Source organism: Macaca nemestrina, chromosome 18 (genome assembly GCF_043159975.1).
Source record: "Macaca nemestrina isolate mMacNem1 chromosome 18, mMacNem.hap1, whole genome shotgun sequence".
Classification (NCBI taxonomy): Eukaryota; Metazoa; Chordata; class Mammalia; order Primates; family Cercopithecidae; genus Macaca; species Macaca nemestrina.
The window spans coordinates 57,638,185-57,662,524 of record NC_092142.1 but is presented as its reverse complement, the minus strand read 5'-3'; the positions used below and the strand labels follow the sequence as shown (position 1 = coordinate 57,662,524).

Genomic DNA, 24,340 nt, shown 5'->3' with positions numbered 1-24,340 from the left:
CACTGCATCCTCCACCTCTGAGGTTCAACTGATTCTCATGCTTCAGCCTCCCAAGTAACTGGGATTACAGACGTGCTACCATGCCCAGCTAATTTATGTATTTTTTTAGTAGAGAAGTGCTTTCACCATGTTGGCTAGGCTGGTCTCGAACTCCTGGCCTCAAGTGGTCTACCTGCCTCGGCCTCCCAAAGTACTGGGATTACAGGTGTGAGCCACCATGTCTGGCCTGCTTTACTGATTTTAAGACATGTTCACCATAAACTGATAAGGTGTCTAGGATATTTTTGTCTTAAAAGTGAGAAAGCTGTTAAGACTATTTCAAGATCACAGCTGATTGATTCATAAGTAGAGTCAGAACTTAAAATGCATTTGCCAAATGCACTGCATTTTCTACTATCCTGTCTGTCCACATTAACTTTCAAGTCTTTTTTTTTCTATTCTCCCCACTCCCCCACCTCCATTAATAGACTGCTTCCCCACAACAAAGGGAAATGATGGATCAGGCAGCTGCTCAGTTAGCTCAGGACAATTGTGAGTTGGCTTGCTGTTTTATTCAGAAGACTGCAGTAGAAAAAGCAGGCCCTGAGATGGACAAGAGATTAGCAACTGTAAGTGTTTAGAATTTGCCTTTTAAGATTTTATTTCTTAATTTAGGGAAGTGCCTTATAACAAGAACCTCAGTGACTTTTTTTGTTTGCAGGAATTTGAGCTGAGAAAACATGCTAGGCAAGAAGGACGCAGATACTGTGATCCTGTTGTTTTAACATATCAAGCCGAACGGATGCCAGAGCAAATCAGGCTGAAAGTGAGAATTGGGGCCGTGTCTCTCCCCATTCTGTCTTTGTTTTATTTTTAATGTTCTTGTTGATTGAACTCCTTACTGGGACTAGGACAGCAGGGTTAAATGTTGTTTATGAGAAAACATCTTAACTTGTTAGCATTTCACTTAATGGCTGCCTGTGGAGCAGGTATGGAAATAGCTCTAAATTCCCTTGCTCCTCCAAAGTTGTTGAAATGCTACTACTGTAAGGAGTTCATGTGCCTTAACTAGTTTTCATGTTTCCCACCTTGGGCTTCTCACATTAATGGTTGCTTATTGTTCCCAATGAGACAGTGATAAATCTGATAATACTTACCAACTCCAAGGGAGAATTGCACTGGCATCGTCCCATGTGAGGCACTTTCCAAGAGAAACTTTCAGTTAATTTATAAATGAGGTGACTCTTAGCAGGATTCAGGGAAATGAGAAGCCCTCTTCTGAACTGCATTTGTTAGTGTGCATGTATGCTTAATCATACTGTTACATGTTGTAATGACTCTTGTGTCCCTGAGCTTACTCACATGCAGACTTTCCACTTTCAAAACAGTTTATTTTGATTATTGAGTGAATTCTGTCAAAATAGATTTTCTTCTTTCAAGGTTGGTGGTGTGGATCCAAAGCAGTTGGCTGTTTACGAAGAGTTTGCACGCAATGTTCCTGGCTTCTTGCCTACAAATGACTTAAGTCAGCCCACAGGATTTTTAGCCCAGCCCATGAAGGTAAATGTGTTTTAGATTAAATTGAGTGTTTTGCCAATTAATTTAAATGTTTTTGACATTTAATATATGTTTTTGACTTGCTTCCTGGGAGAATAATTTACAGGGGAACCTATAGTTTTTGAGTTGTAGGTATTCTTTGTGTCCAATTAAGTATGACATACAGGGGATTAAAGAAAAAATTGACGTGGGTGTGGGTGATTTATCTTTAATGTTTGGCCTAATTAGAGGAATTTGCATGGTAACATAATAACTTTTGGGTTTTTATTTTTAAATTTTATTATTTATTTTTTTGAGACAAGGTCTTTCTCTGTCACCCAGGCTGGAGTGCAGTGGCGCAGTCTCAGCTCATTGCAACCTCCACCTCCCAGGCTCAAGCCATCCTCCCACCTCAGCCTCTTGAGGAGCTAGGACTACAGGCGTGCACCACCTTGCTGAGCTAATTTTTGTATTTTTTATAAAGATGGGGTTTTGCCATGTTACACAGGCTAGACTCAAATTCCTGACCTCAAGTGATTGCCCATCTCAGCCTCGTAAAGTGCTAAGATTACAGGCCTGAGCCATTATGCCCAGACTTCCCATTTTTTAAATAAAAGAATTTTCTAAAATTTTCAAAGGCGTTTACAGAAAACTTGGAAATATAGGGAAAAACATTTTCCAGCTGAACCAGTTGAGAGTAAGTTGCTGACCTGATAGCCCTATCACTCCTGAATCCTTTGGTTTGTATTTCTTATAAAACCTTTTTCCTGTGTGACCACAGCACAACCATTAAGGTCAGAAATGAATACTAATACCTTACTCCATGTAATTCATAGACCTCATTCAAGTTTCACCAAGTATCCCAATAATGTTTAGTAAAAGACCTGTTTTAGAATCACACATTTCTTCAGTTGTCATATTTTTAAAGTCTCCCTCAGTTCTAGCTGGTATAGGTAACTCAGTTTTTCCTTATCTTTCATGACCATAACACTTCTGAAGATTATAGGCTAATTATTTTCTTTTTTTTTTTTTTCTTGAGACGGAGTCTTGCTCTGTCGCCCAGGCTGGGGTGCAGTGGCCGGATCTCAGCTCACTGCAAGCTCCGCCTCCCAGGTTTACGCCATTCTCCTACCTCAGCCTCCCGAGTAGCTGGGACTACAGGCGCCCGCCAACCCGCCCGGCTAGTTTTTTTTTCTTTTTTTTTTTTTTTTTTTTTTTTTTTTTGAGACGGAGTCTCGCTCTGCCGCCCAGGCTGGCGTACAGTGGCCGGATCTCGGCTCACTGCAAGCTCCGCCTCCCGGGTTCACGCCATTCTCCTGCCTCAGCCTCCCGAGTAGCTGGGACTACAGGAGCCCGCCACCTCGCCCGGCTAGTTTTTCGTATTTTTCAGTAGAGACGGGGTTTCACCGTGTTAACCAGGATGGTCTCGATCTCCTGACCTCGTGATCCACCCATCTCGGCCTCCCAAAGTGCTGGGATTACAGGCTTGAGCCACCGTTTTTTGCATTTTTTAGTAGAGACGGGGTTTCACCGTGTTAGCCAGGATGGTCTCGATCTCCTGACCTTGTGATCCGCCCGTCTCGGCCTCCCAAAGTGCTGGGATTACAGGCTTGAGCCACCGCGCCCGGCCAGGCTAATTATTTTCTAAATGGCTTGATTTATTTGTCCAGTGTATTCTCATGGCTAGATTCAGATAATGCATTTTAAAAAATAGGAATAGCTCAGAAGTAATGCTGTATTCTTATTCTGTCCTATCAGGCTTTGACAGCTGGACTGAGTACTATACTTTTCATGGTTTGAAACACTTTCTTAGGATGTAGAGGGCTTAGTAGATGGTGCAAGTGGTGCCGCCCTCAGTCTGTCCCATTATTACTAATGCTCTCTTTTATCACTTGATTATGCTGCTGTCTGCCAGGTTTTCCTCTCTCAAATGAAACACCTCTTCCTTTGTGCCACCTTGTACCGCCCCACTTGATAGTATTAATTCTGAATAGCTCAGGAAGAAGGAAAAGAAGAGGCCCTCCATGTTCGAATGTAAAAATAAGAAAAAGGGAGTAAACATACTAATAGACCTCTATTTGATACATGTGTCAATAAAAAACCTTAACATTCTTTTGTCTCTTGTTGGTTGTTTCCTTCTCTAAAACAGCAAGCTTGGGCAACAGATGATGTAGCTCAGATTTATGATAAGTGTATTACAGAACTGGAACAGCATCTACATGCCATCCCACCAACTTTGGCCATGAACCCTCAAGCTCAGGCTCTTCGAAGTCTCTTGGAGGTTGTAGTTTTATCTCGAAACTCTCGGGATGCCATAGCTGCTCTTGGATTGCTCCAAAAGGTTGGTTCTTAAGCTATTACTTTTAGAAAATGCTAGGTGTGTAAACATTTATTGACCTGCACCACCGTCTACATATTTATACAGTTAAGCTTAAGATTTCATAATATAAATCAAGTTCTATAAGTAGGTGATTTTTTTTTCCCAACGTAGAATGTAGTCATAGAAGTTTTGAATGGTAAAATTGGAAATCTTTATTTTTTTCTTAAAGATATTCCTGAGATATGATTTGAAGAAACTTTAAAAGCCCTTCAGTTGTGTGTGTGTGTGTGTGTGTGTGTGTGTGTGTGTGTGTGTGTGTTTAAGAGACAGGGTCTCTCTCTGTCACCCAGGCTTGAGTGCAGTGACGTGATCATGGACTCAAGTGAGCCTCCCACTTTACCCTCTCGAGTAGCTGGGATTACAGGTGCGCACTGCCAAGCCAAGTTAATTTTTAATTTTTTTTGTAGAGACGGGTCTTGCTTTGTTGCCCAGGTTGTTCTCAATCTCCTGGGCTCAAGTGGCCTTCCCTCCTGAGCCTCCCAAAGCATTGGCATTATAGGCATGAGCCACTGAGCCCAGCTGCCCTTTAGATTTTGAGGGACAAGTTGATCCAAGAATTTGGGTCAGGGTAGGTAGGGAGCCCTGGGTTTTAACTACAGCAAAGCCTTTTATGACAATGAAGAGCACAGAATGAACTTAAACCAGATAGAATTTAGAGTGTGTGTGATAGGCAACTGAAGGGGATGTTTGGAGAGTGGAAAGGACAGGGAGGCTTTGGAAGGTATTTGGTACTTGGCATTGAGATTTGGTTTCTGGCTATGATAGTTGGGCCAAGCACCATATTTTCCATGGGTCTGAACACTTTCTTTCTCCCATAGGCTGTAGAGGGCTTACTAGATGCCACAAGTGGTGCTGATGCTGACCTGCTGCTGCGCTACAGGGAATGCCACCTCTTGGTACTAAAAGCTCTGCAGGATGGCCGGGCATATGGGTCTCCATGGTGCAACAAACAGATCACAAGGTCAGTAGCCATCTTCGAAAAGTAGTGAGTATTGGATCGCGACTGCCTTTTGACATAGATAGTACTGTTTATGTCCAGGGGTTTCCCTTTTTTCTAGTAGGTAGGTGGGACACTTGGACTTCCTACTTCTGAGAGGTGAGAATTGTTAAGTAGTTGTTTTCCATCTGGTCTCTACCTTCTCCCCATGTTGGATATAGAAAACTAGTACCTTATTTTGGGCAATAAATTGTAGGTCATTGTTTTAAAAGGTTTCAGTGATTTCTCAGAAGTGGTATTCATGTATAAGTATTTTAATGTCTTAAATGGAATCCTCTGTATCCTAGGTTTTGAAAGCAAAGCCTGGGCTATCTGTTCTATTTCATTACTGGCTGTTTTTCAATTTGGACACTGATTTACAGTTGAATCTCAAGGCATTCTTAATTTGGAGCACATTTCCATTGAGTACAATGGGCACATACAGTATGGTTAAGCCTATATGAGTAAAGATACTGAATTTTTTCTAGGTGCCTAATTGAATGTCGGGATGAATATAAATATAATGTGGAGGCTGTGGAGCTGCTAATTCGTAATCATTTGGTTAATATGCAGCAGTATGATCTTCACCTAGCGCAGGTATGGAAGGAATTTACTTGCAAGGACAAAAGGACTCAGGGAAGTATGTTTGCTCTTAAGTGTTTTCCCTCTTACGTTGTGTTTTCTGTGTTGCCAGTCAATGGAGAATGGCTTAAACTACATGGCTGTGGCATTCGCTATGCAATTGGTAAAAATCCTGCTGGTGGATGAAAGGAGTGTTGCTCATGTTACTGAGGCAGATCTGTTCCACACCATTGAAACCCTCATGAGGATTAACGCTCATTCCAGAGGCAATGCTCCAGAAGGGTGAGGATTAAACACTTTGAGATCCCTGTGCATTTAGTAGTCTCCTAATACCTTTAGGGATGAATGTGCAGACTTACTAACATTACTTGTTAAAACTGTTTTACCAACCACATATGGGTGGGTAGCTTTGGTAAGGGCTAATATTGTCACTTGAAGTATGAACGCTTAATTGACTGCGAAGTCTTCTTGGCACAGAGCAGTACATATGGTACCAGACTTAGTGTCAGAGTCCTGTGTTTAAGCCCTGGTCATGCCACTTAAAAGATTTCTGATTTTAGGCAAATTGACTCACCCTCCTTAAAACTATTCTTTATAGAAAATGGGAATAATTTCTCAACTATTGGAAATCAAGAGAAGTAACGTAAAGAAAGCGTGGTACATACTAGGCAAGCAGTGAATATTTGCTGACTCTGAACATCAGCTTCATTTAAATGAACACTTTTTTGGGCAAGAAGTAGCTTAACTGAGGGCAGTCGTTTGCATGTTACGTGCTCATGAGCAAGCGGATAAGAGACTAAGGATAGTTTTGTTTCAGTGTGGAAGTGGTAAAGCAAAGTGGTAAACCACCACTCTTGTGGTTGCTGTTAAATAAGTAAACTGTACATCTGTATGTCTGTAAAATCACAGCTATGGGTAGACTGATTTTCACCCTGGATTTATTGTACTAGATTGCCCCAGCTGATGGAAGTAGTGCGATCCAACTATGAAGCAATGATTGATCGTGCTCACGGAGGCCCAAACTTTATGATGCATTCTGGGATCTCTCAAGCCTCAGAGTATGATGACCCTCCAGGCCTGAGGGAGAAGGCAGAGTATCTTCTGAGGGAATGGGTGAATCTCTACCATTCAGCAGCAGCTGGCCGCGACAGCACCAAAGCTTTCTCTGCGTTTGTTGGACAGGTAGAGCTTTTGGAAAGAAAGGTGCTTTTTATTCAACATAAGTAGGGTGTGATGCCTCCAATATTAAAGCTCAGTATTACGTACCTGTGGTCAGACAGTTACCTCCATACTCATGCAAACCCAGTCATCATTGTATGGTTAAATTACAGCCTGTTTTCTCATGGTTGATCACTAAGCAATAAAGGCAACATTCCCTCTCACCATTGATTCTGTATTCCATTTCAGTTGTCACAGCTACAAAGTACAATGGGTCAGATAATGAATAATGAAACTACAAAGTGTATTTACTAGCACTGATGGGACTGTGGGCTAATAAATATGTGAAATTCTCACAATAGCCCACATTAAAAAAAATGACAAAAATGCTTACTTAAATGGTAGAATGTTTTATTGTATTTTCTAATTTAAATATCTACCTAAATTAGACATGTTCCTTTGGAAAATATCTACCTAAATTAGTGACATGTTCCTTTGGAAAATAATTTTCAGTATTTTCATTAGATTTGATACAAATTGGACTTTGACTTAAAAGTGTTAGGAACAAAGCTCCTAGCTGAAAATCAGATTTGGCAGGAATGTCTGTGAATAGGATGAACAGGAAAAATGTCAGAACCAAGCCATAGTACCATTTAGCATTCTGTTTTTGATCGTCACTGGTTGCTTTCAGTGACTGTGAGGGAATCACACAATAAGTTCATGTGTCCTAATTATAATATAACTTGGCAAGAGTGGTACTTTTCCTGAATTGACCTTGGAATTTCCTTTATTAGAACTGTAGGAATTCTTTTTCAGGGTGAGTTGTCTGCTTATTTCTGCAGATTGACCATTATATTTCTTCAGACTGAACCCAAAACTTTTAGGTATATTGCTAAAGAAAGATTACAAATTAGGTCTCTTTTCAAATTAATGACAATTGAATGTGGAAGAGCTGACTTCAGTTCTAGAAGTTATTTGAAATTAGGTTTACTTTTCAAAATGAATGTTACTTAGTAAATCATACTGAGTATACTTCTCCCCTAAAAGAATCCAGGGAATTACAAAGCATACCCTACTGAAAAGTTATTACTGCATGTTTATAGTCTGATTTGTAATTTGAATGGAAAAAATTGGAATCCATTGGTCTTTCCGATCATTACTATTTCATGGGTATGGATGTGGCACCTGTCTCAGCCCTTCCTGCTGGCTTATTTGCTCTCATTTCATCTTTCTCTTGAAAACGATAGTGTATTATACTTTTCTGTGCTGTTTTGTGTCCTTCTGAAAATTCTTTCCTTCTTGTGCTCCTACTTGACCATAGTACTCTGTCCTTATTCCTCAGTCACTTTTAGTTTTTTTTACAGATACCAATGTAGACAAAGTCCCTTTGCCATGCTGGCATTCTGTCCTAGTAGGGTACAGTATTATCATAGTCTAACCAATTCAGTTATCTTTATTGCTTATCAGGGACAGTTGTTTCAGAAATTTCAAGGTAACCTTGAAGTTTTTTTTTCTGAACTTGGTTTCTCTGTTTAGTAAGTACTGACCTGTTCTTCCTCTGTAGCCTTAATGCATATTTCACTGTTGTCTTTTTTGTTTGTTTGTTTTAAAGGAGTGAGGGGAACTAGCCAAATAACATTCCCGCTGTGCTTCACTTCTAGTTCATATGTCATATAGTTTCTAATTTTTCCTTTCTTTTAAATAAACTTGTGTTTCCCACATTATTTTAACTTAGTATAACATTTTATTACATTAAAATACCTAGATCAGATTTGTGTGTATTTCCATTTGGTACTTACCTATTGTACAAATTATTGATTTTTCTGGGGGTAGCTTGTTGGAGTTTTAAAAGCTTTGTTATTAAGTCAGTTTGAGGAAATTATCTTCAAATCCTTGAGAAGTAAATTACCTTAAATTCTGTGAGAAAGTAAAATACATGCAATTTAGTCTCCTCTTTGGAGTCCACAATGTCTTAATATGACTTAAAGTTACGAACAGTTGGTTTTATTTGCATGGTTAATTTTCCACATTATTTGGTGGGGACATACTGTTCAAAATTGCCATGATAATCTGTCAGTTTCCATCTTCCCTGTTCTACATTAAACTTAAAACTGGAGGAATTGTGTCATGGCACCTTAATGGGAAAATAATTCTGATAATACATTTATTACAATGTAAGAATTAGAAATATGACAGGAGGAACAAATGAGAATATCTCTTAAGCATGAAAATTAAAGGTATATCAAGTTTATTTGTGTGTGTTATCTCATTGTGTCTTTATTTTTTGTTCCTGTGGTAGATGCACCAGCAAGGAATACTGAAGACTGATGATCTCATAACAAGGTTCTTTCGTCTGTGTACTGAAATGTGTGTTGAAATCAGTTACCGTGCTCAGGCTGAGCAGCAGCACAATCCTGCTGCTAATCCCACCATGATCCGAGCCAAGTGCTATCACAACCTGGATGCCTTTGTTCGACTCATTGCACTGCTCGTGAAACACTCAGGGGAGGCCACCAACACTGTCACAAAGATTAATCTGCTGAACAAGGTCTGAAACCCTTTCTTGCCTTAGTCTTGGTCTACATCAGTGGGATTTTTTTTTTTTTTTTTTTTTTAAAGAGTCTCACTCTGTCACCCAGGCTGGAGTGCCTCCCAAGTAGCTGGGAATACAGGCATGAGCCACGATGCCTGGAGCTTTTCTATTTTTAGTAGAGACAGGGTCTCACCATGTTGCCCAAGCAGGTCTCAAACTCTTGGCCTCGAGTGATCCACCTGCCTTGGCTTCCCAGAGTGCTAGGATTATGGGGATGAACCACCATGCCCGGCCACATCAGTGGTTTCTTTTTTTCTTTTTTTTTTGAGACGGAGTCTCACTCTGTCGCCCAGGCTGGAGTGCAGTGGTGCGATCTTGGCTCACTGCAAACTCTGCCTCCTAGATTTGTATCTACCTCCTCTCTACACCATTCTCCTGCCTCAGCCTCGTGAGTAGCTGAGACTACAGGCACTCACTACCACGCCCGGCTAATTTTTTTGTATTTTTTGTTTTGTTTGTTTTATGTTTTTTGAGACGGAGTCTCATTCTGTCACCCAGGTTGCAGTGCAGTGGCGCAATCTCGGCTCACTGCAAACTCTGCCTCCCAGGTTCACACCATTCTCCTGCCTCAGCCTCCCGTGCAGCTGGGATTACAGGCGTCCACCACTGCGCCCTGCTAATTTTCTGTATTTTTAGTAGAGACAGGGTTTCACCGTGTTAGCCAGGATGATCTTGATCTCCCGACCTCGTGATCCGCCAGCCTCGGCCTCCCAAAGTGCCTGGATTACAGGCGTGAACCACCGAGCCGGGTCACATCAGTGGTTCTTAACCCTATTTGAGTCCCTCAAGTGATCTGCCTGCCTCAGCTTCCCAAAGTGCTGGGATTACAGGCATGAGCCACCATGCCTGGCCACATCAGTGGTTCTTAACCCTATTGAGGCCAACCCTTCCCCAAAACATTTTGTTAACTCCTCTTTTCTGTCCTGAAATTAAATTTGTAGATAATATGTAAACATATCCGCTCTGTCTTAGAAACAGAATATAGTGCCTTAATAGAACCACAAAAAGAGATCATAATGTATTTCAGTATGTTAATGCTTGGGAGTGACTACAGTATGAATTTGCCCCATACACAGAATCACTGTGAGTGGGTGGCTAGAAGTGCCCCCTGCTGATAGATTGGCAACTCAAGTACGTGAGTGACATTAGCCATTGGCTTATTTACACAGTGGAGTTCTTGGAAATCTGAATATTAAAGCAGTGCAAAAATACGTGTAAAAATGGATTTTGATTTTGGATTTGGGAAATTAGAGATGTGTTCTTCAAGCCCCTCACTGTTCAGTGGGCAAGTCAAGTGGAATGAGATCTCTGCAGCCTAACAGCTTTCCTGGCCCCTGCCTACTAAATGCCAAGATAAGTGTAAATCATTGCCACATGTCAACTTCATGTCAGACCAGACAAATTAGATTGTTATATTGTGTTTAACATGGTGAAATGTAAGGGGGCCTTGCTGATTTCTAGAGCTGAAGAAAAACCATTGGGCGTTTGTAGAGAGTATTCAGGTGTGGTCCAAGGATGTTGAAATTCAAAGAAACATACAAAACACTGAAGGTGGAGTCAGACCAATTTATGGCCCCATCGGTTGCCAGCATGTAATTTTGTATTCAAATTGTATATATGCTTTCTTTTAATGTTGGGTTTAAGAATGCAGAGTTTAAAAAGCATGACATCAAAGTGGTAAGTGAATTATCCGAATGATTTACAAGCTCTAATTTGTATTTTATATAGGTCCTTGGTATAGTAGTGGGAGTTCTCCTTCAGGATCATGATGTTCGTCAGAGTGAATTTCAGCAGCTTCCCTACCATCGAATTTTTATCATGCTTCTCTTGGAACTCAATGCACCTGAGCATGTGTTGGAAACCATTAATTTCCAGACACTTACAGCTTTCTGGTGAGAATTGCGTTTGAAATTTTGTGTTAAGGTTTGCTGGATTAATGTAGTAAAATTTGGGGAGTAGAACCCTTGAGCATTTTGAGCCTACATTCATGTGCTGTTCACTGTATTTAAGTTGGACTGTGCTTCTGACTAAGGTTTTTCTTCTTTCAGCAATACATTCCACATCTTGAGGCCTACCAAAGCCCCTGGCTTTGTATATGCCTGGCTTGAACTGATTTCTCATCGGATATTTATTGCAAGAATGCTGGCACATACGCCACAGCAGAAGGTGTGGCTGCAGTTTATCTCCTGTACATGAAGACTATGACTACCTGGGCTTATTTATTAGCATTGCCTATAGATTTCTGTTAGTCATTTAGTAGTAATTGTACTTCTTCCAAACTTAGTTGGGAATTCTATTAAGTGTTCACTCAAGTCAAGTACTTGACTGTCTCTGCCTGAAAGCCATTCTTCAGTGATTAGGTGTTGCTGCTTCAAGGTTGTGGGCCCCCTGTGTCAGTCTCTCAAGTTTTTTAAAATTGTTTTTTCCTTTCTTTTAAAATGTTTTGCTTCTTTATACACAGGAATGATTTATTTTACATATTTGTCAGTTAAGGGGTTTTTTGGGGTGGTAGGGGTGTTGTTTTTAAAGTTGAAATCCATGTGTGCCCTCATAAATATCTGAATAAATCTCTGGGTAATAGGGCTCTGGAGCTTGTTGATTTTAGACTCTCACTTTAAATGTGGAAGGCTCTCAAACTAAGGTTGAGGACTACTGGGCTATGTTATTTTGAAGGATTATGATCCAGTTCTATTTAAAAGTTCTTTATCTAATTGGTAATACAACAGTTAACATGAGAAGTTCTTTTCCTCCCATCTTGGAATTAAATTGGCAAATGAGTACTGCAGAAAGTACCATTTTTTGGCCCCTCAGATCAGAAGAAATGTGACTGCTATGTAATGGAGTGAACTTGACAAAGAAGGTGAAATAGCTCTTAAATGAAGTTGGTTTTGTTTGGTGGAGAAGGGTATTCTAGGAGACAGAAACACAACATATTAAATACAATTATCCAGGAATTAATTGAACATAATTGGTATAGTTGGGGGAGGGTGAGCAGGCCGACTTTGGCTGAAAAGAGAGAATTCATGTTGTGGACTCAACAAGGTTATTTGCAAAGAGTTGAGGAGTTGAAGGAGGGAAAAGAAATGGCTGAGACTTAATAAGGAATTAAGAAAACACATTTCTAGTTGTGAGTTTCTGCAGTTGACTGTTTTGTGTTCTATCAGAAGTTTCCTCTTTAAATTTTTAAATTTTGCTGCAGGTACACAGGGACCATTATGTCTTGAAATCTCTGGAGCCAGTTTGTTTCAAATATTATTTCCCACTATCTCTGTAATAACTTGGTCCTTTTTAATCTTTTTAATGCCAGTCTTTTTTCTTTTCTTTTTTTTTGAGACGGAGTTCTGCTCTTGTTGTCCAGGCTGGAGTGCAGTGCCGCGACCTCGGCTCACTGCAACCTCTGCCTCCCAGGTTGAAGTAATTCTCATGCCTTAGCCTCTGGAGTAGCTGGGATTACAGGTGACCAGCACCACGCCTGGCTAATTTTTTGTATTTTTAGTAGAGACAGGGTTTCAACATGTTGGCCAGGCTGGTCGCGAACTCCTGACTTCAGGTGATCCAGCGGCACTCAGCCTCCCAGAATGCTGGGATTACAGGCGTGAGCCATTGTGCCTGGCCTTTAATGCTGATCTTTAGTAGAGATACTTCCTCTGTTAAGTTAAGAAGTTAAGTCAGTGTAGCTGCTTGGGCAGCTTGTAGTGGCTGAAAAAAAGCTGAGTATAATTATGACTCATACATTTCTTTCTTTCAGGGGTGGCCTATGTATGCACAGCTACTGATTGATTTATTCAAATATTTAGCGCCTTTCCTTAGAAATGTGGAACTCACCAAACCTATGCAAATCCTCTACAAGGTAATTAACTTGTATTTATTACAAATTAAAATAACTGAGATCTTAAAAATACACTTTAGGAATCTGAGGCCTTATTTTTATTAAGCCTTTAAGGCAAGACATACATTCAGAAAAGTGTAAAAACCAAGTGTACTTGCATAATCAGCACCCAGATTGTACAGTGTTTGTATGTTCAACTTTAGAAGATACTACAGTTTTACAAAGTGTTTGTATCAGTTTACACTTTTAAACAGCACAGAGGAGTTACTCTTTTTCCCACATCTTGCCATATCTGGTATTGTCTGTTTTTCATTTTAGCCATTTTGGCAGTTGTATTGTGAGATCTCATTGTGGATTTAATTTCCTTGGTGATTTATCTCCTTTTTTTTGGGGGGGGAGACAGTCTTACTCCGAAACCCAGGCTGGAGTGCAGTGGCATGATCTCAGCTTACTGCAACCTCCGCCTCCCAGGTTCAAGTGATTCTTGTTCCTCAGCCTCCCTAGTAGCGGAGACTACAGGCATGTGCCACCACGCTTGGCTAATTTTTTGTATTTTTAGTAGACATGGGGTCTCATCACGTTGGCTACGCTCGTCTCAAACTCCTGACCTTAAGTGATCGGTCCGCCTCAGCCTCCTGAAGTGCTGGGATTACAGGCCTGAGCCACTGCACCCAGCCTCCTTGATGATTTCTTTTTTTTTTTTTTTTTTTTTTTTGTGAGACGGAGTCTCGCTCTGTAGCCCAGGCTGGAGTGCAGTGGCCGGATCTCAGCTCACTGCAAGCTCCGCCTCCCGGGTTCACGCCATTCTCCGGCCTCAGCCTCCCGAGTAGCTGGGACTACAGGCGCTGCCACCTCGCCCGGCTATTTTTTGTATTTCTTAGTAGAGACGGGGTTTCACCGTGTTAGCCAGGATGGTCTCGATCTCCTGACCTCGTGATCTGCCCGTCTCGGCCTCCCAAAGTGCTGGGATTACAGGCTTGAGCCACCGCGCCCGGCCAATGATTTCTTAATGAGGTTTTCATGTGTAGATCAGCCATGGATATCACCTTTTTGTGGTGCTCCTCTTCCAGTCTTGGCTCTTGTTTGTATTTTTATTTATTAAATAATTCTTTATATGTTTTAAATGCAAGCCCTTTGTTACTGTATATTCAGACATCTCCCATTCTCACAGCTTGCCCTTTTACTCCCTTAAAGGGGAGGTGTCTTTTGAGGATCGGAAGCTTTAAAATTTATTGTAGTCAAAATTGCAGATTTTTAAACTTTTATTAAAAGTTGCTTTTTGTGACTTGTGTAGGAAATCTTTGCGTGTCTCAACATGCTAAGGTGTTCTATTTTCCACCTATCTGAATTGTCAGATTTATGAGCATAAAATCATTTAATGTTCTGAAACTATTTTTTATGACTGTAGGATCTGTAATGTGTCACTTCTCACATTAATTTTTGTGTTTTCTCTGTCAGTCTTGGTTAGGGTTTATCAATTTATTTTTTCTAATAACTATCTTGGGCTTTGATTTTCTCCCTTTTGGTACTTTAAAAAAATTATTATACGCTTTTACTCTGCTTTGATTTTCGTTAGTTCTTTTTTTTTTTTTGAAGCTTCTGAAGATGCTTATTACATCATTGTTATCTTTGTTTTTTGTCCAGCCTCCTCTTCTAGCATATTCATTTCAGCCTGTAAACTCCTGATGCCTAGTTTTTCGTCATACGTAAATGGAAATATTTGATAAATTGTCTGTGATAATGTTAATTAAAGCCTAAAACTTTTTAAGAAATGTTACTAAAGTATACTTTATTCTTTTTGTGGGGGGGGGGGAGCTTAACGTTATAATAGGAAAATGTTACTCCATTTTCCTTACTTAGTGTGGAAATATTTTTCTTGTTTTTTAAAAATAGGGCACTTTAAGAGTGCTGCTGGTTCTTTTGCATGATTTCCCAGAGTTCCTTTGTGATTACCATTATGGGTTCTGTGATGTGATCCCACCTAATTGTATCCAGTTAAGAAATTTGATCCTGAGTGCCTTTCCACGAAACATGAGGCTCCCCGACCCATTCACTCCTAATCTAAAGGTAAGGTTCTAACTAGTTAAAGGAAAACTTGTGTCTTAGTATTTCAGTCCTTTCTCTGATAAGTAGACTGTTCCGCACTTCCCTACCCACATAACATGCATACTGTTAAGGGTACTCTTTAAAGGAAATAATCATGTTATTAAGCCTGATACAGGGTATGATATTGTTGCTATTGCTGTTGCTGGTGAATGTTGATTCACAGTCTTTTTCTAGTTGCTAGTTTTCATATTAATTTTGATATTAATCGGCCAGGCGCGGTGGCTCAAGCCTGTAATCCCAGCACTTTGGGAGGCCGAGACGGGCGGATCACGAGGTCAGGAGATCGAGACCATCCTGGCTAACACGGTGAAACCCCATCTCTACTAAAAAAATACAAAAAACTAGCCGGGCGAGGTGGCGGGCGCCTGTAGTCCCAGCTACTCGGGAGGCTGAGGCAGGAGAATGGCGTAAACCCAGGAGGCGGAGCTTGCAATGAGCTGAGATCCGGCCACTGCACTCCAGCCTGGGCGACAGAGCGAGACTCCGTCTCAAAAAAAAAAAAAAAAAAATTTTTTTTGATATTAAATTTAGCTCTATTTACAGAACCCCAGCTTAGGTGTTTGGGCAGTCATTTGCTGGGTGTGCCCCCCATGGCAAAGAATTCCAGAACAAACAGACCTTTGTAATCTTTTTCTGTTTTTGAGGCAGTCTTACTCTGTGACCCAGGCTGGAGTGCAGTGGTGCAATCTTGGCTCACTGCAACCTCCCCTTCGCTGGTTCAAGCTATCCTCCCGCCTCAGCCTCCCAAGTAGCTGGGATTGCGCCACCACACCTGGCTAATTTTTGTATGTGTTTAGTAGATATGGGGTTTCGCCTTGTTAGCCAGGTTGGTTTCAAGCTCCTGACCTCAAGTGATCTGCCTGCCTTGGCCTCCTAAAATGCTGGGATTACAGGCGTGAGCCACCACGCCCTGCCATAGTCTCCATATTTCACAGTTTTGTGTATCTGTGTGTTTGTGTGAGTTGTTCCTTGGTCCCTTGCTGTTCTTGGAGGATTGGTTCTAGGACCCACTGGGACATCGAATTTTAAGTAAGCTTAAGTCTCGTATGTAAAGTGGCATACAACCTTTGCGTATCCCCTTAAATGACATCTGTATTGCTTATGATACCTAATGTAGTGTAATGCTATTATGGAAATAACTATTTTAAACTATATTAGTAACTTACTAAAATTTGTGTTTTTTAATTGTATTATTTTATTATTTATTTATTTATTTTGAGAAGGAGTCTTGCTCTTTTGCCCAGGCTGAAGTGCAGTGGCACAATCTCGGCTCACTGCAACCTCTGCCTCCTTGGGTCCAGTGATTTTCCTGCCTCAGCCTCCCAAGCATCTGGTACTATAGGTGCCCGCCACCATGCCTGGCTAATTTTTTTTTGTAGTTTTAGTAGTACGGGGTTTCACTAGTTGGCTAGGCTGGTCTCAAACTCCTGCCCTCATGATCTGCCTGCCCTGACCTCCCAGAGTGCTGGGATTACAGGCATGAGCCACCACACCCGGCCTTTATTGTTGTATTATTTTTTATTGACCCCATCATCTGCCTCTACCTTCATCCTCCATATTTTCTATTTGAGGTTAATTGGATATGGAACCTAAGGGTATGGAGAACCCACTGTATTTTTTTAAGTCATTGGAATAAAGGAGAGAGAGGACCACTTAAAATCTCAACACCCTGACATGGCTACTATAGTTAGTTTGTTTAAGAGAGGGGGTTCTCACTGTGTTGCCCAGACTGAAGGGCAGTGACTATTCACAGGTGCGAACATAGTGCACTTCAGCCTCAGGCTCCTATGCTCAAGCTGTCCTCCTGCCTCAGCCTCCAGAGTAGCTGGGACTAGAGGTGCACACCACTAGAAGAGCCCAGCTATAGTTTAAATGTAGTCTCTACTCTGTCACATGCATTTGTTTGTTTGTTTTTGTTTTGAGACAGAGTTTCGCTCGTTGCCCAGGCTGGAGTGCAATGGCGCGATCTCCGGCTCACTGCAACCTCTGCCTCCTGGGTTCAAGCGATTCTCCTGCCTCAGCCTCCCGAGCAGCTGGGATTACAGGCACCACACCCAGCTAATTTTGTATTTTTAGTAGAGAAGGGGTTTCTTCATGTTGGTCAGGGTGGTCTCGAACTCTGAACCTCAGGTGATCCACCCGCCTCAGCCTCCCAAAGTGCTGGGATTACAGGCGTAAGCCACCACGCCTGGCTTCATTTTTTTTTTTTTTTTTTAAAAGGAGTAAGTGTGATGTCTTGTCTTGCTGGGGCTTCTTTTCAAAGACTCTTGGTGAGTGAGGAATGTTATTCTGGATTATTATTTTGAAATCCAAGTCCAGGAAAAGTCAGTTGTGCAAATTAGACCTTTGCCCAAAAGGCATCTTGCTTCTGGAAAGGAAAAACATTATGGAGTGAGAAATTTTTATCATTTTGTACCAAGATTCTTCTAAAGAAAGAAAGACTGATTAAAGTAATAAAATGTGGCAGCTGTGCCCTTCAAGGCATTTATAGTGTATCTAGTTTTAGAAAAACAGTCCCATCACTTTTTAGCATAGATGTAATTTACTAATAAAAATGACTCTGCTTGTGATTCTTGCATTTTATCTGTGGCAGGTGGACATGTTGAGTGAAATTAACATTGCTCCCCGGATTCTCACCAATTTCACTGGAGTAATGCCACCTCAGTTCAAAAAGGATTTGGATTCCTATCTTAAAACTCGATCACCAGTCACTTTTCTGTCTGATCTGCGCAGCAACCTACAGGTTAATTGGTTTGGCTTAAAACTCAGCTATGTCTTCCATAGAAAGCACTTTCTATGTATGGTTCTGTGTGTGGTCCATTTGGGAGTTAGTCTTTTATTGTCATTTCCATCAGTTGGGTGAGGTTAACTGGATTTATGTATTTTACTAGTTCATTTCATCAGTGATATTTTGCTACAGCTTTGGACGAGACAGCCCTATAAGAGTAGACCACTGACAGTCATTAGCTGTTGGTACTTCCAGGGTTTTTCTGAATATGTGGATGCTGATTTACATTTCTCTGTAGGGTATTTGGAAAGATATATATTTACAATCTGTATATGCCATGCAACTACAACTTTCTCTCCAAATCTTTAATTGACACAGTGCATATTTTGATTTTATAAACTTTAGAGTTGTGCCTTGAGTACAGTGATAGAAGCTTTGGCTTTCTGAGGGAAATCACATTTCTCTTACTGATACAACCACCTTTGGAGCATCTGTGTATTTGTTAAATAATCTCAAAAATTCGAGAAAGTGAATCACCGTGAATGTTCAGCCTTTCCATGAAGGTGTAAGAAGGGTTTAGAAATACTGGTGCTAGAATTGGTCCTCTGCAGGAGTAAGCATAAAGAGTTCTGTTTTGCTCATTTTAAGGTATCCAATGAACCTGGGAATCGCTACAACCTCCAGCTTATCAATGCACTGGTGCTCTATGTCGGGACTCAGGCCATTGCACACATCCACAACAAGGGCAGCACGCCTTCAATGAGCACCATCACTCACTCAGCACACATGGATATCTTCCAGAATTTGGCTGTGGACTTGGACACTGAGGGTGAGTGAAGCCTGCCAGTTTTCAGAGTAGAGTTCTCTGTGCTTTTTGCTATAGTCTGATCAAAAATGTAAAAATGCTTCAAGCCACAATAGTTGAAGGAATGTTCTGTCAGTATATTTATTTACAGGTCTGGCTGATTATTTTATCTTTAATTGGACATTATCTGCTCAGTGCAGAAAATACAAAAAAGCATAAAGGAAAGAATTATCCAGAATCATGCAGTATCAGTTTTGGTGTATGTGACTGAAGTTTTTCAGTGTGAAAATAAACTTAAAGTCCCTTTAAACATAGGCTCTTGTTACATTGTTTTGTTAGGCTGCCTTAAATAATAGCATTTTTATTGGTGCCTGTTTGGCAGGTATCTTGTTAAATGTTCATGTATAAAGATTAATAAATAGGACTCTCCTGTTCTGCAAAAAGCTCACAGTATAACTCTTGTTGCAGGTTGCAGCTTTTCTGCTTGAGCTACATTTCTTTTGGTCCTCTATGTGTATCTTATATAATAGAGACCCCAGTTAGGTGCTAACTAGTTGTGCAGTCCTGTCCAGTTTTTGCATACATATATTTTAGGGGGACACTACTCTTTAACTTTGCTTATTGATTCTTGAGAGATACATTATTGTTGCATATATGCTGCATGCCTGTATGTGGGATGGATTTAAGACAGCTTCACTCAAGATATAACAAAATTGAATACCATCACGTCCAGAGCTCGGCAATGAAAGGACGGAAGCCTTTAGAGAAACGTGTCACTGTGATAGACTCACAAACACGAGTAATGTCAAGCAGAGGCAGACAACCAAACCAAATTAAGATAATACTTACTCCGATGTAGTTTAGATTAATGGTTCTCAAAATGTGGGCTGGGTACCCTTAGGGTGTCAAGACCTTTTTAGGAGGGCTGTGAGGTCAAAAACCGTTTTTTTTTTTTTTTTTTTTAAAAGCAATAGAGTCTTGCTGTCTTACCCAGGCTGGAAGGCAGTGGCTAAATATCGGCTCACCACAACTTCCGCCTCCTGGGTTCAAGCGATTCTCCTGCCTCAGCCCCGAGGAGCTGGGATTACAGGCACGTGCCATCACGCCCAGCTTATTTTCTGTATTTTTAGTAGAGATGGGGTTTCACCATGTTGGCCAGGCTGTTCTTGAGCCCCTCATCTCAAGTGATCCACTTGGCTCAGCCTCCCAAAGTGCTGGGATTACAGGCGTGAGCCACCCCGCCCGGCCCAAAACTGTTTTCATCATAAAACAGCATTTACATTTTTGGGTCTATTCTGTCATGTGTACAGTTGAATTTCTCAGAGGTTACATGAAATATACTGTAACAAGTTGAACACAGAAGCAGAAATGAAAATCCAGTTGTCTTTTATTAAGCAAGACTTAGAGATCTGCAAAATGTAGAAAAACGTAGTGATGAGTGTCACCAGAAAATAGTTCATGTTACTTATATTAGCATATAGTGGGTCTGTTTTTAAAAATGAATATTTAAAAAAACCTAATTTCTAATGTGGAAAATACTGAAATAAAACTCACAGAAATGAGAACTCTTCGGGGTCCCGAGAACCACTGCTTTAAACCAAAGATTAATTTGAAAGCCTCTGTCAGAAACCCAAACCCTAGCCAGTTAGAACTGTTTTCCCATGTTGGCCTTTCAGACTAAGTCCTAAGTCAAGGTTTCTTAATTTCTAGGTCGCTATCTCTTTTTGAATGCAATTGCAAATCAGCTCCGGTACCCAAATAGCCACACTCACTACTTCAGTTGCACCATGCTGTACCTTTTTGCAGAGGCCAATACGGAAGCCATCCAAGAACAGATCACAAGGTAAGAAAGCAGCTTATTTTTTAAATGCTTCAAAAGGGTTTTCTTCCTTTCATCTTAAATTCTTTTTTTTTTTTTTAAATTCTCTATGCTTTCAGTGTTCAGTGAAAATCTATTGTTTGGTTGGTTTGGGTGTTTTTGTTTTTGTTTTTTTGGGAGATGGAGTGTTGCTCTGTCACTGAGTCTGGAATGCAATGGTGCGATCTTGGCTCAATGCAACCTCCACCTCCCAGGTTCAACCTTTCTCGTGCCTTAGCCTCTCAAGTAGCTGGGATTCCAGGCACCTGCCACCATGCCCAGCTAATTTTTGTATTTTAGTAGAGACGGGGTTTCACCATGTTGGCCAGGCTGGTCTTGAACTTCTGACCTCAAGTGATCCGCCCACCTCAGCCTCCCAAAATGCTGGCATTACAGGTGTGAGCCACTGCACCTGGCCTTCAGTGAAAATCTTTTACATGTCCAATAATGTGTTAAGTGTGGGATACAATTGTGAGCAAAATGGGGATGGTTGCTGCCCTCCTAATACTCATTCTGATGAACATGTATCTATCACAAGTAGAGAATTATAAATCGTAATCATGGCTTAAATGAAAAGTAGTTTACACCACAAGGCACATTTTGATTAAAGGTCAGGAGTTTCTCTGAGTTGGTGGTGATAACCAGTCCTAAATCATGCATGCCTATGGAAGACTGTGTTAAGGACCTTGGACTTTTCCTCATTACCTCTGGGTTGAAAGCAGTAGCAATAACAGGAAATAACAATAGTTAGGAATCTGTTGCCGGATTGCCTAGACTATATATAGCATTAGAGAGATTGTGATATATATATACACACACACACACACACACACACAAACACTTTAAAAATTGGACTAGACTCTTAAAACTTGCTCATTTGCCTAATAATACCTATGATGCTAAATATGGTATTCCTTTGTGTACTAAAATTTAATATCTTATTGGATGCTTAGATGATGATGATCCATTTTGTTTATATAAAGCTGCAGTAAGTCTCCTTGGGCTTGTAATCTTTGTTATGCTTCATGTACAGTTGGTATGTGAAAGGATATAAAAGCCAATACTGGCATTCAGAAAAATTTTACCAATTTACACGTGCACTAGCAATGTTAGAATTCTTTTGAGACAGTCTCACTTTGTCGCCCAGGCTGGAGTGCAGTGCCTCAATGTCGGCTCTCTACAACCTCTTCCTCCTGGGTTCAAGCAATTCTCTGCCTCAGCCTCCTGAGTAGCTGGGATTATAGGCACCTGCCACCACGCCTGGTTAATTTGTTGCATTTTTAGTAGAGACGGGGTTTCACCATTTTGGCCAGGCTGGTCTTGAATTCCTGACCTTGTGATCCACCCGTCTCAGCCTCCCAGAGTACTGGGATTACAGGCGTGAGCCACCGCGTCCAGCCTGCAGTGTTAGAATTATTATTTTCTATTTCCTTACTTTTCATTGAGAGTGAGCTTGCTTGCTTATTTATGTGAGACAGAGTCTCTGTCGCCTAGGCTGGAGTATAGTGGCATGATCTCGGCCTACCACAACTTCCCACCTACCAGGTTCAAGTGATTCTCCTGCCTCAGTCTCCGACTGCTGGGATTACAGGCATGTGCCACCATGCCTAATTTTTGTATTTGTAGCAGAGACGTGGTTTCACTATGTTGGCCAGGTTGGTCTTGAACTCCTGACCTCAGATGATCCACCTGCCTCAGCCTCCCAAAGTGCTGGGATTACAGGCATGAGCCACTATGCCTGGCCTGGGAGCTTATTCTGGAAATTACTTTTTGTACTAACTTCGTGTGCCATGTACTCTGGGCTTTATGTGGCTTCCTCTCCCCCATCACCCCTTATTCTGAACAGTTCTGAGATAGATACCATTATCTGCACTTGACATTAATACTTAAGTCTTCTAGGGCTAAGAGCAAGGTTCAAACCCAGGTATTCCATCCCATGCCATTTGGAGTATATTGATTAATCCACCTGTCTTTACTACTAAAGGTGAAAACTTTTGCCTGTGGTTTAATAATCAGGGAGAAGTTAGAAAAAAGGGTAATGGAAGAATCATCATGAATTTGTATGCTTCTCTGCATTAACTAGCTCTTTTCTCCCCTTTCCCAGAGTTCTCTTGGAACGGTTGATTGTAAATAGGCCACATCCTTGGGGTCTTCTTATTACCTTCATTGAGCTGATTAAAAACCCAGCGTTTAAGTTCTGGAACCATGAATTTGTACACTGTGCCCCAGAAATCGAAAAGTGAGTTCAAAGTAATTTTTAATTGTCTAGGAATGAGACTGGAGACTGAAAACCTTATTTGTCTCTAGGTTGGGTCAGTGATTAGTAGTTGAATGAGATGCAGGGTATTGTTAGGCCTACTCTTTAATCACAGATTTGTAACTGTCTTCATCCTTCAGGTTATTCCAGTCGGTCGCACAGTGCTGCATGGGACAGAAGCAGGCCCAGCAAGTAATGGAAGGGACAGGTGCCAGTTAGATGAAACTGCATCTCCGTTGTACGTGTGTCAGCCTAGAGGTCTCACTGCACCGAGTTCACAAACTGAAGAATCCTTTCAGCTCTTCCTGACTTTCCCAGCCCTTTGGTTTGCGGGTATCTGCCCCAACTACTGTTGGGATCAGCCTCCTGTCTTATGTGGGCACGTTCCAAAGTTTAAATGCATTTTTTTGACTCTTGGCCAAAATTTAGAAGATGCTGTGAATATCATTTTGAACTTGTGTAAATACATGAAAGAGAAAACCTTTGTCTGGAACTTCTTGGCTTTGTGCAAGCTGTGTCCAAGGCAAGTACATAAACTGGTACCTTGTAATAAAGAGGCAGCTGATGCCATGCACTTGTCTGAGGGCATAGCTCCATGTCCTCTGACATTCCTGGTGTCCCAAAGAATAGCAAATGCCAGTTTGAATATTATGTAACTTATTTTTTTAATGTGGACAGGGGACCTTAAAAATCACTAAGTTATTAAAAATGTGGATGTGCTAGAATTTGATATGTCTGGGAACATGGGAAGGGCTCACAATTGGAATCCCATGAGTTTGTTTTTCTCTACCCAAACCCATTCCAAAGCTGACTGCATTTGTACCATCTTACTTATTTTGGGGATTACACACCTCAGCCGCGTGAGATGGGGGTCAGCTCTTTATAATAAAGGGAAACTAGACCAGGCCTAAAGCCCACCCCCTACCCTCACCCCTACATCCCTCTTCTGAAACTTAAAAACAGTGGGAATATAGGAAAGGGAACCAAATCTCATTAATTGTTCTCCCCATTACCCCAATGAATGGCCATACAGGCTAAGCTGAATAATGACAAAGTTGAAAGGACCAATACAGCCCCTTTTGTAAGGGTTTTGAACGTTTTGCAAATGTATTGGTCCCTGTGCTGTATTTTGTAGCCTTTTCCCGGGCTTCAGCTCCCCTACTTCTTGTATGTGTATGCATACTGTAGCTAACCATTAAAGTCATGACACACACGAGTCCACTGTGCCTTTCTCAGTAGCAGCAGCCAGTGCTGGTGGTGAGGAGGAAAAGTGGACAGTCCAGCCTTGCAGACCTTGGGGCCATGGGGGACCATCAACTACTTGCTGAATGATAGGTCATTCCCACTAACTAAGCTGGCATGTTTAAGGAAACTATTTTTCTTCCTATTTCAACACTGGAAAATTGCTGGAGCAGGTTTCTCTGGTTAAACAGAATTTAAAATGCCCAGTTTTAATACCCCCCAGGTATTTTGGTATTTTTTCTTTTTAAAGAAAATGAGTAGATGTGTATTTTAAAACTTAACCCACTTAAAATTTGCCTTACCTTTCATGA

The 24,340-nt window shown here is 41.1% G+C and overlaps 1 protein-coding gene across 6 annotated transcripts in view; it reads left to right on the top strand.

The window, feature by feature from the left end:
• Positions 1-23,267, top strand: part of LOC105491503 (CCR4-NOT transcription complex subunit 1) — a 111,648-nt gene extending 88,381 nt beyond the window's left edge. For 3 of the 6 annotated variants that reach the window (XM_071084664.1, XM_071084665.1, XM_071084663.1), the window contains exons 32-49: positions 468-608; positions 701-805; positions 1,420-1,539; positions 3,665-3,856; positions 4,714-4,856; positions 5,360-5,468; positions 5,566-5,735; positions 6,404-6,635; positions 8,911-9,159; positions 10,933-11,096; positions 11,253-11,370; positions 12,953-13,054; positions 14,927-15,100; positions 17,733-17,882; positions 18,516-18,696; positions 20,383-20,515; positions 22,635-22,769; positions 22,928-23,267. In XM_071084664.1, coding sequence (XP_070940765.1) covers positions 468-608; positions 701-805; positions 1,420-1,539; positions 3,665-3,856; positions 4,714-4,856; positions 5,360-5,468; positions 5,566-5,735; positions 6,404-6,635; positions 8,911-9,159; positions 10,933-11,096; positions 11,253-11,370; positions 12,953-13,054; positions 14,927-15,100; positions 17,733-17,882; positions 18,516-18,696; positions 20,383-20,515; positions 22,635-22,769; positions 22,928-23,006 — 2,697 coding nt within the window. In that variant the 3' untranslated portion in view covers positions 23,007-23,267. Of the gene's footprint in view, positions 1-467; positions 609-700; positions 806-1,419; positions 1,540-3,664; positions 3,857-4,713; positions 4,857-5,359; positions 5,469-5,565; positions 5,736-6,403; positions 6,657-8,910; positions 9,160-10,932; positions 11,097-11,252; positions 11,371-12,952; positions 13,055-14,926; positions 15,101-17,732; positions 17,883-18,515; positions 18,697-20,382; positions 20,516-22,634; positions 22,770-22,927 lie in introns of all 6 variants that reach the window. The other 3 variants (XM_071084661.1, XM_071084662.1, XM_071084660.1) reach the window with 1 other exon arrangement.
• The last annotated feature ends 1,073 nt before the right edge of the window (positions 23,268-24,340 follow it).